Source organism: Poecilia mexicana, unplaced genomic scaffold (assembly GCF_051168715.1).
Source record: "Poecilia mexicana isolate PSO_F unplaced genomic scaffold, ASM5116871v1 scaffold_5, whole genome shotgun sequence".
NCBI lineage: Eukaryota > Metazoa > Chordata > Actinopteri > Cyprinodontiformes > Poeciliidae > Poecilia > Poecilia mexicana.
The window spans coordinates 12230697-12247591 of NW_028263374.1; the positions used below are offsets into that span (position 1 = coordinate 12230697).

A 16895-nucleotide genomic window follows, 5' to 3' on the forward strand; every position below is an offset into this window, starting at 1 on the left:
GACAAAGGTATTCACATGATTGAAGACCTTTGAACTCCAGCTGGTCAGGCGATGGCAGCATAAAACAAAGATGCAAGTCAGCACAAATACAGGTTTAGTTTTTATAGCTACTTCCCAACATATGGAAAGAAAAAAGTATTATTCAGTGGTTTGTTCTCCTGTCTTCCTCATTTTAAAAAGCGACAAAGGGAAACGGGTTTGTATGTCAGACATTTACGCCAAGAAAACAGGAAGCTGTGAAACACTGATTGCGTTTCTGAAACACCAGTCAGACTAAAAAGTCTAAATTTAAAAAGTGTTTCAATTGAACTTGTTTTACATGAAATTAGAAGAAGGGGATGTGATACTGGGGGGTTTTGTCAGGTTTTCTTTTTCAACAGGTTTTTTTCCCATTTTTTTTAATTCAATGGATAAAAGTATTTTCCTTTACTATAATTATTTCTAAAATTATTTTAAATCTTTACAAAAACACATTTTCCTGTTCTTGTATAACTTGTCCACCTACTGTAGAGACTGACGTCTTCTGGGCTGCAGGGGGCGCTGCTGAAGACCTCTGATTCTATGTTGCCATCATCAGCCATCTTCTAAGCTGCGGAAGCAGCAGCAGCTTATCCACCGTTGAGAAGAAGCTGTGAGAAAAGGTCATCAGCTCTGGACAGATAACATCACTGATGGACAAAGTCTCCCACTCCATGCATGAAGCTGTGGCTGAACTGGAGAGATCCTTGGCTGCACTAAGAAGCGTTACTGCAGATCCTTCCTCCCAGCTACATCCAACAAACTCCTTGCTGATACATGCAGTTTTTTTTCCATAGTCTTGCAAGCAACCTGATTGTTTTAATGCACAAACACACCAACAAAATTTGTATTTTTTTAAACGATTCTACTCGGTTGCTTATTTCTCTGAACTTGAATTTTTAATAAGTACGTTTTTAAAGGTGTCATTTTGACCATTCTGTATGTGATTTATTGGTATTTTTTTTTATCTTTGCATGCTTACAATATTTCTATTCTATTTTTAACTTTACAACCAGATCTTCTGTAAGTCTGTTAAGAGCTTCACTATTCTGCGTCCTGATGTGCATAAATGGGAAGAAATAACAATTAGAGCAGAAAATAACATGGATTAAGTTGTTAATGTGCTGACTACAGTACACAACTCAAAATCACAAAATATGCTCCATCATTACCATCCATGTTTACTTCTGCAAACACTGAGCACGTTCACCATGTGACCATTCTCTGCCCTCTACTGCGCATGCCTGCCTGACAGTTCAAACAGATCACATATAAGTCACATATATTTGGAAATGAACGACAATGCAAAAAAAAAAAAAAGCAGATTTCACAAAAAATGAGAATTGAGCATTAAGGTCTGCAGTGTGAATGTAGTCTTAGAAAAGCATAGCCTCTTCAGTCAGAGGCTTCTTCAAATCTGCTGTAAAACAGACTGCTACAGGAGATCACAACCATCACCATCTACTCTTTGAAGAGTTTTGAATTAATATGAAGAGTGCAGTTTTTCCCTGTCCATTTCACCACCTGATCTGTTCATTTCATACCCATTTTATCTTTCTGAGCAATTATTGTTGATGCCAGTCAATGTTTCATTCCTACGTTTTGTGCTCTCTATGAATGTGCCCAGTCATGTTGTTTTTGTGCAACTCGTGATCTGCAGGTTGAACATGTGGCCCGCCTCGGTCAGGTCATGTGACCCGAATCTCGGAACACCGGCTGATGATCACCGCAGACTTTCCCCACCAACCCACCAGTGTCCAGCTCTTCTCCGCTGCAGCAGGGTCCATTTAACCTGTCCTCTCCGTCCCAGTGAGACAGAAAGGTGCCGAACATGGCTCGGACTGCCGCGGTTTGCGTCCTGCTCTCGGTCGTCCTCTCGACTGTGTCCGCCGGAGTGTTTTTCAACCAGAATGAGCCGTGTTATGTCCGCACACCAAGGAAAAACAACTTTGGTTTGAGGTAAAGTGTCGCTGCTTTTTCACTAGCATTTATCTATAAAAGTTAGCTAAATTAAAGTCGGTTTAAAAAACAACAACTTTTTTTTCCCTTACATATCTAACACCGTCGGTTGCGGTTAGCTTCAGTATGAGCCGCTAGCTAATCTGATCGGAGACAGCAGCAGCTCTGTAACTTCTTTATACGGATTAACTTCACTTTAAAATACGTTATTGTTTTTAAGTGGACAAAATTCACATGAAGAGACTTAAAATGAGGTCCTGCTGAGTTCGTGTGTGAAGTGGGGGGGGGGGGTTAGTTTCGTTTTCCTCATGGTTTTGTGCCAGTTTGAGTGAACAGATACAGTAAACTGACATGATCGTCAACATTTAACCACAGATCACGAGGTTCGGTCCAGTTTAGATTGAGGAAGTTACTGGACTACAGCTGCATAATCTGGTGTGCAAAGAGGAAACCTGGCTGTAAACTTTATGGGAGGTATTTTCCCCAGGTGTTTCTCTGTAAGTTGGAATTTCATCAAAAAGTTCTTTGGATTTTAGTGATTCAATTCACAAAGAAAACACAAAGATTCATTAAACCCCGATGAACATATTTAAAATGTTTGCTTCTGCAAATTTTGATTGACTTATTTCTATTGAATTTCTTATAGAGTGGAGGGTAAGCCACAAAATATCTATGCAAATTTGGCTGGATGGAAAATTGAGTGGAAGGAAAACCTGGGAGTGTATGCATGGGGGATAGCCGTAAATTTGACAGAAATTTGACGCAAAGCTCATGTTCAAAATTTGTGGACTGCAGCTGGAGTCTGAGGTTCAACACCACCACACTTAGATTCATCCATGAAATGGACAAAAGCAACTTACTTGGACTGGACCATTGCCCAGAGGTCAAAAATTCACTTTTTAAAGTAAATCCTGCAATTTAGTTTTGAAATAAAGCCTTCAGTGTCTGGAGGATGAGTGGAGAGCCGCAGAGTCGAAGTTATTTTAGGTTCAGAAAGTTGTTCACAGAGATGATTTGGGGAGTGTTCCTATCTGAATGTGTTGGTCCACTGTGTTTTATAAAGTTATACGATTCTCAGTCAGCTCAACCATCTACCTGGAAATTTCAGAGCTCTTCATTTGTATCACGACATTTCCAAAAACTTTCTAGCTGCTTTAATTTCACAAAAAAGCAACAATTCGTCCTAAAGCCTCTTAAGGCAGTGGGCTCATTAACAGACACTCATCGCTTGGCAACAAGGTCTTAAAGCCGCATTGCCTTAATAATATGAATGGATGGTGCTTTTAGTTTCACATCATAGCTCAGGAGCAGCAGGATGGAAAAAAAAAAGAAGAAAGTTGTTAGGTTCTCTCTAACACGTTTGAGTTATTTTCCTGTGAACGCTTTAGCACTTTGTGGTATCAGATTAAACATTCCTATTGATCGCTATTCTAAGCAGTCGAAACCTGAGCTTAATGATTAAACTTTAAAGTTTAATTATTAGTTTCTCAATCATGAAATTAGTTCAACTGTTAAAAATGGCAAAAAAATACCCTGTTATCAGGGTTTCCCCCAGTGTATTATAAGCCTGGCGGGCCACCAGGCTTTCCTATGCCCCCACCAGGCTAAGGATTCCTTAATTATTTAAGTTTTTTAATTTATTATTTGCATTTTTAAGATTCTATAGTTGGTGTTCAGTTATTAATCTTTCAAACTTCCAACAAGACATAATTATGAAATTATATTTTCAAATTTCATGTCAACTTTTTAACTCAAAAACACGACGAGTCACTGGATGAATGACCGCCCTAACACCTTGATTTTTGTATTTAAGGTATTTTGCATCAAAACCTTCTTAAATTTGCACGCATTAAAACATCTACTGCATTACTTTACACCAATTACAAATTATTTATAATTGAATAAGAACTTTTGCATAACCTGTATGCAAAAATGGATTATCCTTTTGTCCTTGTGTTTTGTTCGGTACAGTACTCATGCAGGAAGCAATTTAGGATTGAAATGCCACATGTTACTGGAGCTGGCTGTTATCTCCTCAGTGTTTCTGTTTCCTGAAATGAATATTGGTGCAAACTGGTCATTTTAGCTCTGCAGATCCACCTGTCTGGTTCCTTTTACTTTTGTGTGTGTGTGTGTGTGTGTGTTTAGCATGCTTGAGCAGCAGAGAATGTTGTCCCTCTGCAGCTTGTATGTGTTTGAGTTATTTTCAAATCAAAGAAGTGAAACAGAAGTGTGAAAAGTAACCTTGACATGTTAACTGAGAACGTAGCTCACTTGCAATGACTGAAGTATGATTGTAGTAGCTGATTAAAAATGGAGCCTTTGTGGATTTAAATGCTCTCTTAGTACAAAGTTGTAATTTTGCTCAATTCCTGCATAAATTGTGTAAGATAAATTGGTAAAAATGAGCAGAAAGTTGATGGGTTCCCCTCCGTTTCCAGAACCGGTCCTCGGCCCCATGAGTACCTGAACATCTCTGACCTGCCCAAGGTGTGGGACTGGAGGAACGTCAACGGAACCAACTTTGTCAGCACGACTCGCAACCAGCACATCCCGCAGTACTGCGGCTCCTGCTGGGCGCATGGCAGCACCAGCGCCATGGCAGGTATGAGTCAACACGCTCCAGCTATCACGCGCTTCTAGACGCCAAGTGGTTATGGCGTCATCATCACAAGGCTGGAATGTATTTTTACATGTATGTGGTCGTTTCATTTCCTTAGAGACGGGCCTGTCAGGAACAGAAACCCATTATGGTTATTGTTCCTGCTGCTTTTGAAAGCTGCAGAATGTAACTTATATAAAAATGTTGTTTTTTTTAACATATTTGTTAAAACTATGACAGTATAATGTAAAAAATCAGCTCTTCTCCCAGTACTAACTACAGAAACAGACCACTCTGTTGGAAACAATCACTCTCATCCTCACCCCAGCTTGCTCGCTCTTTGCTAAGCCACAGCTGGTTTACCACAACATAGCCTGCCACCAATGCTAAGGCTAATTAGCATAGCCACCAATGATGACTGCAATGGTAAGTTGTTTTTACATCATTAGCACTTTGAGCAGAATACACAGGGATGATTGACAGCACTAAGACCCTACCCCTGGCTCTGATTGGTTGGTTTTGACCACGAGTGGTGGATTTTTGCAGACCACTTGGCACTTGTCTTTTTCCACAGATTATCTCTCATGCCATGCCGTCACAAATATGTTGACGGTTTTCATAGATATGGAAAAAATACATTTTAGTAAAAGTAACATCCTGCAGCTTTAACGCATAATTTCCCCCTATTAGATCGCATCAACATCCAGAGAAAAGGAGCGTGGCCTTCTGCCTACCTCTCTGTGCAGCATGTGATCGACTGCGGCGACGCAGGCTCTTGCCACGGCGGCGATCACAGCGGAGTTTGGGAGTATGCGAACTCCCACGGCATCCCAGATGAAACCTGCAACAACTACCAGGCTAAAGACCAGGGTAAGACCGCCACTGCATGTGGAGCGACGGCTAGGTGTACGCATCCAGACATCAACATGCTCTCTGTGTGACCCCGAAAGATTGCAAGCCCTTCAACGAGTGCGGCACCTGCACCACCTTCGGAGTGTGCAACATCGTGAAGAACTACACCATGTGGAAGGTCGGAGACTACGGCTCCGTCAGCGGGAGAGAGAAGATGATGGCCGAGATTTATGCCAGAGGACCAATCAGGTTGGTTCAGGGTAAAATTCAGTGGCGATTATAATTAGGCCTGTCGCAATAATCAATAAATAAATTAATCACATGGTAAAATTATCTCAATAATTTTCTTTTTTTTTTTCTCTTTCTTCCAAAAACTGGATGATAAAAGTCTTGAGTCTCATGCTTTGGTCTCAACTAGCCCCCTTTTCTTTTTAAGTACAATTTTGTTTAGAGACTTAAATGTCCATTTTACTTGTTTTGTGGTTTGCTTTTGTTATTTTGGATATTTAAAATGTCTTCCAGTCACAGCGTTAAGTTTATTGATCTTTGAGAATGTGTTCTTGCATTATTATGCCACTTCTACTGTATTACTTAAAAATCGTCTCAAATAACAATATTATCGTTTATCGCAGTAATTTCTAGGCCGAATCATGGTGTTGATTTCAGTGCAGAAAATCAATCAGCTTGTATCTTTTTTCTTTCAACAATTACACCCTACTTTGTGTTTTTATGCACTTGGTTCACCTACAATCTGCTCAGGCTTGCAGTCATGTTTCTGCTTTTCATTAAGTTTAAATCTGAGAGTTAGCAAGAACCACAGATGGCTGTTGAATAATCCAAGCGATGGAATTGAACAAGAGAACCTGTTAAAAACCCCAAAAACAACTTAAGATCCCATTAAAACAAAATGTTTTGAAGAATATTATTTCAGTAATCCTATAAACTATGAAACATTTGCATAATACTGTATCTATAGCTGACTGCAATAGCATTGTGCAACATAGATCAACAAAACATTTCCATAGATATAGATGCCATTGATAAGATCTCTTATATGTTGATGAAGAACATGATCAGGAAATCACCCACATCTTCCTGTTTTGTTTTTGTATCCTACTTTTTGTTCTTGTTCCAGTTCATATGTGTCTTAAAGCAGAAACAGGAAGTGACCTGATGTGTTTTCATGTTCTTCAGCTGTGGGATTATGGCCACACCCAAGCTGGACGCGTACACCGGAGGCATCTACTCCGAGTACCAGGACTACGCGGCCATCAACCACATTGTGTCGGTGGCGGGATGGGGCGTCGAGGACGGGGTCGAATATTGGGTCGTTCGCAACTCCTGGGGCGAGCCATGGGTGAGTCCTCAGCAGAGGAGACTCATTTTTCTCCATTATTGTTAAATTTGATGTAAATCTAAGCTACTGTGAGTTGCAGTTGCTCATGTATCATTTCTTTCTTCTTGAATGCTGGTAATTTAAACTTGATTCACTTCTTAGGGAATAGCTTGCAGTTTTAAAGAGAACGAAATTTATACAGGAAAATCAGAGATTTAAAGTCCGACTCGGGTCATTATTTGTTTTAGAACAAAGTTATGTCTAAAATCGTAAATGTAGTGTTTTGTGTTACTTGTTGAAGTTTGAAAATATCCCAAATTGCACTAATTTAGATTGTAGTCTTTATCCCATTACTGCTTCTATCTTATTTGAACAATTATATGAAAATGAAAAAAAAAATGTTCTGGTTATCAAGCACTAAAATAGATTCTTTTTCTTTTTTTTTCTAATTTGGCAAATGCCAAAAGTAGATGTGAATCATAACTCTGACCTCTAGATGGTGACAAAGTGCGTTTGCATTGAATGCACACACCAGCTTGGCTGTTACGGTTTTATGTGAATTTTTAATGCTAGTTACAGCCAGCTTTAATTTTTAATTAAAATTGAGAGATCAGTGGTTATTTTAAGTAAATAAGATTTTTTTTTTTTATCAGTCATTCATTCTCGGTATCTTTTTCCTCTCCTCAGGGTGAGAAGGGTTGGCTCAGGATTGTTACCAGTGCTTACAAAGGAGGAAGTGGCAGCCAATACAACCTGGCGCTAGAGGAGGACTGCATGTACGGAGATCCCATCGTCCCCAAAGATTACCTCTAGACGACCTCCCTCCGGGTCACAGTGCTGTTGTCTTCCTATCATAGTGGTGAAGGGAAAATTTTTATATGCTTGTATACAAACAAAAAGGGATTTTTTTTTTTTTTACATTTTTAAAACAAAAATGATGCTAAGGTCTGAAGATTTGCTGTAGTGGAGATTTCCTGCAGGCTGAAATTCTGAGACTTAAATGATTTTTAATTGGAGGGTTTGAAGCATCTGTTCTCTGGAGAAATTTTGATGCTTGAACAGCCATTTATCTGTGCATGATAAAGACGAAACCTTTTTATTTGTGATGAAACCAAAGCAAAGCAGCACTGAATGTCTTTGTTTTCTGATTATTGCACTACAGGGAATGCGACTTTTAATGTGCCTTATTAGGACTTGATGTCAAACTAGGAATTATGCTACTTTATGTTGAGCAGTTCATCACACCAATGTTCTTTGTTTCAAACAGTATCAATAAACACTGATGATAATTCAGTCTGTGGGAATTATTGCTTTGCACAGGTTTTTCCAGCTTAAGTGGGAGATTTTCTATATTTGGGTTTTTAGTGGAAAAAATAAATGGATCATAAAAATACTCAAGCATTTTATTGTGAAAAAGCATGAAGCTAGATTAAAAAAAAAAGGAAAATAAAAGATACGTGGAGAAAAAAAACCATTGAGCTGCGTCTTCAGAGACATCCGTTTGTACCTCCTCAAAGTCCGACATGAGATCAGGCTGAACCCTGGATTCTCGCAGAAAGCGTCTCCTTCAGGTTTTCCAGTGTCGTTTTCAGTTAATCATAATGAAGTTTGACTTACAATGAGCTGAAAAAAATAAGAAGTTATCCACGTGTCAGGCTTCTGGAAGCTAAAACAGAAACGGCCTACTTTACTTCTGGGACTCATTTTCATCTGTCGGCTCCTACCAATGAACTCGGCGACCGGGTCGTGTTCTCCCTCTGTGCGGATCGTTCCTGCGATGCTGTCGTTCTCCAGGATGGGCAAGAAGAGCTGCACGAAGACCGATGTGTACGGAGGAGCGATCACATCCAGCACCTTCAAGAGAAACGCTCCAGGATGAACTTCGTATTGAAACACACAGATCTCCTTTTTCTTATAGAGTCATGAAAAAAATATTGTTACTCACTGAGTTTTTAGCATTTATTGTATTACTGTCATTTTTATTTCTAGTTTATAATGTTCAATAAATATCAAAATACAACAACTGCTAGAAAAAAGAATAAATTTAGCAGATGAATACAAATGCACTCTCCATTTTCAAGTTTATAAAAATAAAACATCATCTGGTCTGATTAAGTGGGATTAGTGAGGAGTATTAATGCCAGACTAACAAGAAAATAAATTATGAGGAAGTCATATTACCAGAATAAAGTTGTAACAATATGAGACAAAAAGCTGACTCAGCTGTGGTAAACTGAAGAATACTGAACATCTTGTGAAGGGATTAGTTTTACTAATTTGGAAATAATCTGTTAACACATCAGCATCAGATTATCAGTAGCAGGATTTTGAAATGATTGTGCAAGTAATATTATGACATAATTACAACTGTCATTATTTTGACTTTATTCTTATAGATGTTTTTCTTGGCCTGGCCCTAATCCTCCGTTGTAGATTAATGCAGACCACAAAATAAATAAAGGAAATCTAAACGGGTTTCTCAAAATGTGAAACGTAAAAAGTTAGAGTGTTGATACTATTGCAAAGCGCTGTATCCTTTTACATGATTCACAGAATCTGACCAAAGTATTAATGCAGTGCAGTAGCAGCGGTGCATTTCTTCCTGTTTCAACCCAGGCTCAACATGTTACCTCGGTGACGAAGTATCGAATGAGGGAGATGTCCGTGTTGAGTTTCTCCAGACATTTGCGGATGTAGCTGACGACCGGCAGGACGTAGCCGCGGCTCAGCAGGTGAACCATTCGGTCCAGCAGAGTCTTCTTCAGCTCCAGCTGCAAATTAAGTAAAAAAAAAATATCACTGAGGATTCAGAGAAGCAACGAGCGGGACAAAGTCCGAGATGCCCACCTGCTCCATGACGTCCAGCTGAGAGTGCTCCGTCTCAAAGAGCTTGATGAGCAGCTGCAGGACCTGCGGGTGCAGCAGCTGGTGGCACGTGCAGATCTGAGCCCAACAACATTTGCTGCTTAGACTTCATCTTTGAGGAGCCAACACTTCCACCTGTTAACGCCGTCATACCTCGTCCAGCAGGGCTAAGTGGACCGGGGTGTGGTCCGTTTGCAGCTGGAAGTAGCGGGGCTCTGAGACGGTCCAGTCCACCCACTTTAAAACCCCCATGGCAACCACTGGAAACCTGCACACAGGAATCATCACCAGTAGAACCAGAGAGAGGCAGGAGGCGAGGTTCATGTGACACTAGAGAAAAACCCAGACTGACATGTGGGCCAGAGGAGGATTAAATTTAATATAAATAAATGTAAAAAGTAGACATGTGCCGATTAGGTTTTTTCCTGCCGATTCCGATCTCCCATGAGGGCCGATCACTGATACATAATTATTATTATTTTTTTATCATAAACACTACCGGTTACATTATGTGGAAAAAGGAACCATGAATTCACCTTAATTTAGACAAAAACTTGTTTTTAATAACTTTTTCCAAGAAGAAAACTAAACAAAACAGGCATTGTGCAAATTGTACTGCTATTGATAAAACTACCTTTAACAGACTGAAAACATATGAAGGCTCTTAAGAGGCTAAATAACGTAAAGAGCCAAAATAAAACCTCTCAACATTGCCAAGAAGTTCAAGTATAAAACTTAACATTCAAAGGCAAAAACAGGATCCATTACAATAAACAATCCAGAGTTACTGAATGAAAACTTCCTGATAGCATGGCGGCTAGCTGGTTACTGCTAGCTCTGAGTGGCTGTTTCTGACTGAGCGGAGTAATTATGCAGAACAGGGAGGAGATCGTTTTTTTTTTTTTTTAGCGATTATCTGTCTCATGTTAGGACAGCGAAAGTTTTAATACGTGTGTAAAATGTATTTTTTTTTTAAGTTAGATGCTGCAGCTTTAAGCAGGTTCGGTGTGAGTCACTACCAGGTGGAGCAGAAGCGAAGCTGCGTCTGTGAAATATTACTACCTGTAGCGTAGCAGCGGTTCAACAGGAGAGCAGAACCAGCGTCTTACATCGCAGCTCGAAGACTTAAATAATTTTCCAGGTTATTTGTTTAGCTTTCTGACCGTCATGCTAATCCGGGTGAGTGTTTGTAGCTGTGCGCTGCTTTACCTGCTATCTGATCCTCCGTATGTCTTTTTTACTGCAGTGAGCCTCGATGTAGCCAAACTCCGTCAACTATGGCATTGTTTTTATGTTGTATTAGCTTTGTCGTGTTGATGCATTTTGACGTGCTTCAATTTTCCGCCGCAACACGCAAACTTCCCCATTCACTCAGTGCGTTATAGTTCCACATCGCTTAGGATTTGTTGCTACGCGTTTGCGCAGAGTGAAGGAAAGAGGAGACCAGCTGCACAGGTAGGTTGGAAATGAGATGCAGGTGATCGGTATCGGCAACAAGAGACCGTGATCGGCGATCACTGATCACACACTTTTTCACGGAAATCGGTCGATTATGATCGGTGGCCGATTGATCAGCACACCTCTAGTGAAAAGCCCTTTTAGTTTTTCTGAAGTCATGATTCTTTCAACAAATGGAATCTTGAAAAACTAAAAAAACACAAAACCTTAAATATCTTTTGTTGAGTTTCTAGTGTAAATGTTTTCCTGTCTGACTCACCGGATGCATTGGTACAAAGTGCCGAGTTCAGCCACCAGCTCCGTCGCTCCTTTGTTCTCATTGCAGCAGAGGTTGTGCACGGTCTCAATGGCCTTGGATGTTGTCTTCAACTCTTCCTTATTAATGTTGACTCTCTTGTTCTGGTATTAAAACAAAATAAATTTTTAAAACATTTGGCCTTTTCATTCCAGTTTAGAAATATGTGTCGGTCTAGAATATAAAATCAGATAAAACACCCAACAGTCCAAGGTGTATCCTAGGAACTACATTAATGTTAGTGATTTGCTAGTAATAGATACAGTGTGCAAAGAGCGTCGTTATATTCTGTACCTTCTTCCATGTCTCAACCACGCTGGCAGCATAAGCCAAGATGTGGATGTATTTGTGTTTATGGTCCTGGTTAATTTTTGATCCAGGCTTAAAAAGTGACTGCATGAAAAGGTCCAGAAAGGCGGGTACCCTGATCTACAGACGGGAGCAGAGGTTCAGTCATCAGAAGCAACGAATGGAAACAGAATCAGAGAGGTTTCGTCTCCTCTACCAGCTCCACAGGAGGAGGGTCCATGCTGCTGAACATCTTGAAGAGAACCGTGATGTCGGCAGGATTCAGGGCTCCTTTGGACAACATGGCACCCAAAGCCTGGCAGGCTCGAGGGTAGGCTGCTGCCGTACCAAGAGCAAGGGTTATCTGACTGGCATCATGACCCCTGTGACAGACACAGCATCAGGGTTATTACTGACACTTATCACAAGCAACCCAGCCACCTTACTGGCTACAACAAAAGCATGAGGGGAGATTTCCAGGGAGTTAATTATTAGATTTTTGTCTCTTCCATCTAATTCAGTTTAGATGAGAACCTTGTCCATCCTGGCTCTGTAACGTTTGCTAAATTGCGAGGCAGCCGTACCTCTGATGTGCCGATTTCTGGACCTCCTGGCTGATCCTACGAACAGCGGAGCCGCCCTGCTCCTCCTGAGCCAGGATGGACATCATGGCCTGGGCAAAGAGGTACGTGTGCTCGCCATGACACACCATTTTCTGCAGAAGACAGAAGAAGAGCAGAAAAGATCATAGTTTCCAAATGAGCTCTTTCCATTTATAAAGCTGATTTAAATCAGGCCTTCAGTTGTTTTCTTTGAACTTTTCTTCAAAAAGTAGAAAATGAACAGGAGAGATGCATCGTTCTTAAGTTAATAATCTACTATGTAATTAATATATTGTCAGCTAAAAGGTCTTAGAAAATTGTGTTCTTCTCAAGAGGATACAATTTATTTCAAACTACAGAAATGGTCAATTTTATTTATAACCCTTTCTAGAGATAAAATTCATGTGATAAACATGTTTCACAAAGACAGCATCAAAAATAAAACATGAAAAGACAAAAAATTAAAAACCTTTAAATAAAAATCATGTTTGGACAGGAACACGTTCAGACGCTTTTTATAAGAATCCAAACTGTTACGACAACAACTGGTCATACAAACATGTTTTAACCAAAAACGTACAGGACAAAGACTCTGACCTGCAGTTTTTGTTAAAGTTTACTATTAAAGTTTATTGAAAGAAACTGATTTGGAAAGATTTTCTTTTGCCTGATTTTGTCATTTTTTTGTTACTTGCACAAATTATTGTCATTTTCATCCTTAAAAAACCAAATGTTCATTCAAATTTATATTTTGGTTCGTCTGATGATGTCATTTTTAAATACTAAATAAGTGATAATTTGACCAGTTTCTCAGTACTTTTTACCAAATAATTTTTTACTCTTTAGTAATTCCCTCGGCGGCTAGTTTCTACTTTTGCTTGAGTATAAATATGTTGAAGTAGCGCTACTCTCACTTGAGTTTGGGTTCTCTACCCGCCTCTGTTTTTAAATCTTTCTAAGTCTGAGTCGTTTCTACTGGTGAAAGAGCCTTGATAAGTGAAAATAAAATAATACACAATCATCTGAAGTTTCTGTTTAGACACAAATCTTCTTGGATTAGAAATATTTCTGAAGCAATAAATGTTTTTGACAAGTTGTTTCGTGTGACATTCAGGAGATCCTGATTGGTTGAAAACAAAATCCAACTTCCTTAAATTTGTCTCGATATCAGAGTTCAAAAGTTCAATCTGTTGCCTGATCAGAGGAACTATGCCTCTGGTATTTATGTATTTTTAGAAACATCAACTTTGCCTACGCCTATAAGTAAAACAGGAACACAAGAAAGGCTCACAGCAAACTCTGGCAGGTTCTTCTCCAGGTTTTCTTCTCCTCCGTCCAGCAGCGTGGCTAGAGACGTCCTCAGCACCCGGGAGAAAACCTCCAGCTGCTGACACGCTGTGGAAACACTGGTGATCTCTCCCTGATAGCCTGCATCAGAAATGAGCTGAACAAGAAAAACAAAAAAACAAAAACAAAATATGAGGACGCTTCTTTGGCCACCAACCTACACATCATTTTATTTGTGGATATACTGGAATTAACTAAAACTGAGTGCAGTAAATATAGCAGCAGGACTTCAGAAGAAATAACTGGTTCATCTAATGTAAATAATTTTAGATCAAATCAAAGTAGAAAATATATAACTGTACCTTTACAGTGAAGTTGAGCATCAGGCAGTCGGGGTGAGCCTCTGCCAGCTTGTAGAAGAGATCCCTCCATGTTGTGTGTGCTATCATCTGCTCGAGCCAAGCAGGAGTCTAAAAACAAATCAGACGGTGTAAATCTGGACAGGTTCGTACGGACCAGAGCTGTGAGATACTGGGAGAATATGCAATATGTGAAACATTATGATGAGGCTGCGGGGCAACAATGAAACCTGTTCCATCATTATGAAATCATTAAAACTTTCTGTGAGCTTCTGGACAATATACACTGCTCAAAAAAATAAAGGGAACACTCAAATAACACATCCTAGATCTGAATGAATGAAATATTCTCATTGAATACTTTGTTCTGTACAAAGTTGAATATGCTGACAACAAAATCACACAAAAATCATCAATGGAAATCAAATTTATTAACCAATGGAGGCCTGGATTTGGAGCCACACACAAAATTAAAGTGAAATGTTCCCTTTATTTTTTTGAGCAGTACTGGACAATATATATTGAAGTATCCATCCTTCTGGGTAAATATATTATTTTGCAGACAGCAAACGAGGGACATTTTAAATACTATATGATGACATAAGATAATGATTGCAATCTGACATGCAGTTCCAACAGGGCCTGAAATGTGATGAATCTGCTCCTTCCTGCTTATAACACCCACCTCTCCCTCAACCGTGAAGATGGAGTCGGCTTTCTGGGGGTCAAAGTGCTTTATCAGGAGACTCTTGAGGTGGTTTTCTACTCGCTCTTGGACCTGAGCCGGTTCTACACCTGTACCCGAACAAAACGGCTTACAGGTTAGTAACAAAACATCGATAACACTCCACAATACAAGCAGTTGATGAGGCGTTTCCTTGCTAGCTTTCTTGTATTTCTTCACTCACCCATCTGAATGAGCCACTCTGCCAGCAGATTAACAGTCTGTGCAACAGCAGAGTAGTTCTCAGAGAGAAGCTGGATGACGTGTTCTGGAGAGCCGCCTGCTTGGAAATATCTGCAACAGCAGCAGCAGGGCTTTTAATACTTCTTATGTTTTTGCTTTTTAATCACATCTATTTGTTGCAGATCAAACTAATTGTAACATCAGACAACAATACCCAGAGTAAATAAAAAGAGATTTAATTCATTAGAGGAAAACCGTTACCCAAAGCAACCTGGTTTGCTAATTTGTCTAAAGGGGTAAATGCTTTCTCACGTCATTGTTTATTAAATGTTGCAAACATAGATAAATTACGCCCCCTTCTGGCCAGTTTAAATATTTACAACAATAACTTATTGCCAAATCAAACACACTTGATTATTTTGTCATATAATAAATAATAGCAGCTGTGTGAAAGTGGAGGTGCTCGGGGTCTTACGTATGTCAAGGTTTTATCTTTATTAGTATTTGTGTCCACTGGACAAATGTTTGGGTCAAAAAACATTTTTTAATCTCACTAGAGTTACAATATAAATTTATGCAATCATAATGTAATGTGAGCCTTTAAATTTAAAGAAAAGTAGTGACATTTGTGGGTGTACAAAGGTTAAACTTGTGCGGTATTTTAAAGAAGAACCTCACCTTTTGAGGGTGTTGAATATTGCAGGCTCCATGATGTAATCCCTGCTGGAGAATTTCAGCAGACAGTCCTCCTGAACTTTTCCATCATTTTCCTCATCGTACCCATCCTCCTGAAAGATTCAATAATATGCCTGTAACAGGAGCTAAAAGCCTGCAGAGGTAATTTAACATGTCTCGCTTTCTTTCTATACATTAACGCAACTTTAAAGTGATGGCTTTGCATATTAATGACAAGGTGCAAAATGCAAGTATGCACAAGTTTAATACTGTGTGCTTACACTTTGATCGGAGTATGCATAGCTGATACGCAATTCAGGATGAAACGTTAAGGCAGTTACTGAATGTAAATGCCATAATCGTTTGTCAATTACAAACAGAAGCAACTGTTTTCAACTGATAAAATGCTCTGTATTATTATAATTTTACATTTATTTAACTCTTAAAGTGGATACAACTAATTTTGATGTAATGCGATTACATAAATATCACAGAAAGCTCACAGGAACAGTAATATCTGAAGAGTAAACCGGGGTAAAGCTGGTTAGCCTGCTAACCGAGCTAATGCTAACTAACGGTCATAAAAGCTGAACAGCAACAAGTCCCGCTCTCACCAGCGGTCCCTCAGAGCTCTCCCAGTCTCCAGCCCCTCCGTAATATTCATCGTCCATGGCGACGGGACGAAAAGGAGACGCTGCGCCAACCTACACTGACCCAGCTGCGAGTGGTAAATGCTGGTGATAAATATAGCCTCCTTAGCAAGTAAGCTAACAACAACTGGAGGAAGATGGCGACATGGTGACGACCATAGCTATGGTGACGACAGACGCGGTTTGAGCCTTTTCCCTGAGTACAGACTGACAGGCTCAGTGGGCTCAAGTTAATGTCACAACCTGATACTGGTTGTTCTTTGGGTTCAGTTACACACATTTATTTTAACCATTATTAGCTTTAAATTCCTAAAAAAAAAAAAAAGTAATGAAATTTTAAATATGTTGGCAATCTGACATATTTTAATAAATCTTACTGTAGTAGTTAGGAATTGGGGGATTTAGAAAACTCTAACCTTTCAGTACATTTATTCCTGGGAACAAAATCCCATGTTAAAAGAAATAATTGATAAGAAAAAGTACCTAGAGGCTCAATTTGTACTACCCTCTTAGCAGGACATCACTTAATCTTGTTCCATTTGTCCATTTCCTTTTACAAAGTCCTTGGTTATATTCTCTTCTCTGGAGATTTTTGTCTTAAATGGTTTACAGTCACAACCATGACCCGTCTTGATTAGTGTTTATTCAAAATGTCCAGGTATTTCAGGGGATCTCTGAGCTGTCACTTGAACAAGGTTCCTAAAGCCTTTAGAAGAGAAACAGGCCTGTGACCTCTGACCCA

The 16895-nt window shown here is 39.5% G+C and overlaps 2 protein-coding genes across 2 annotated transcripts; one reads left to right on the forward strand and one right to left on the reverse strand.

Moving 5' to 3' along the window:
- Nucleotides 1–1712: 1712 nt before the first annotated feature.
- ctsz (cathepsin Z) lies at nt 1713–8060 on the forward strand. The gene is made up of 6 exons (XM_015004236.2): nt 1713–1977; nt 4419–4582; nt 5270–5449; nt 5530–5680; nt 6626–6788; nt 7455–8060. The coding sequence occupies exons 1-6, from the start codon at nt 1850–1852 to the stop codon at nt 7578–7580; spliced, it is 912 nt and encodes a 303-aa protein (XP_014859722.2). The 5' UTR covers nt 1713–1849; the 3' UTR covers nt 7581–8060.
- Nucleotides 8061–8156: 96 nt separating this feature from the next.
- Nucleotides 8157–16372, reverse strand: nelfcd (negative elongation factor complex member C/D). The gene is made up of 15 exons (XM_015004235.2): nt 16118–16372; nt 15507–15616; nt 14830–14939; nt 14607–14716; nt 13925–14032; nt 13567–13719; nt 12258–12388; nt 11891–12056; nt 11680–11814; nt 11350–11489; nt 9786–9900; nt 9615–9710; nt 9398–9538; nt 8492–8621; nt 8157–8390 (listed from the first exon to the last, which is right to left on the reverse strand). Exons 1-15 carry the CDS (start codon nt 16172–16174, stop codon nt 8356–8358), a joined length of 1737 nt encoding a protein of 578 aa, XP_014859721.1. The 5' UTR covers nt 16175–16372; the 3' UTR covers nt 8157–8355.
- Nucleotides 16373–16895: the final 523 nt, after the last annotated feature.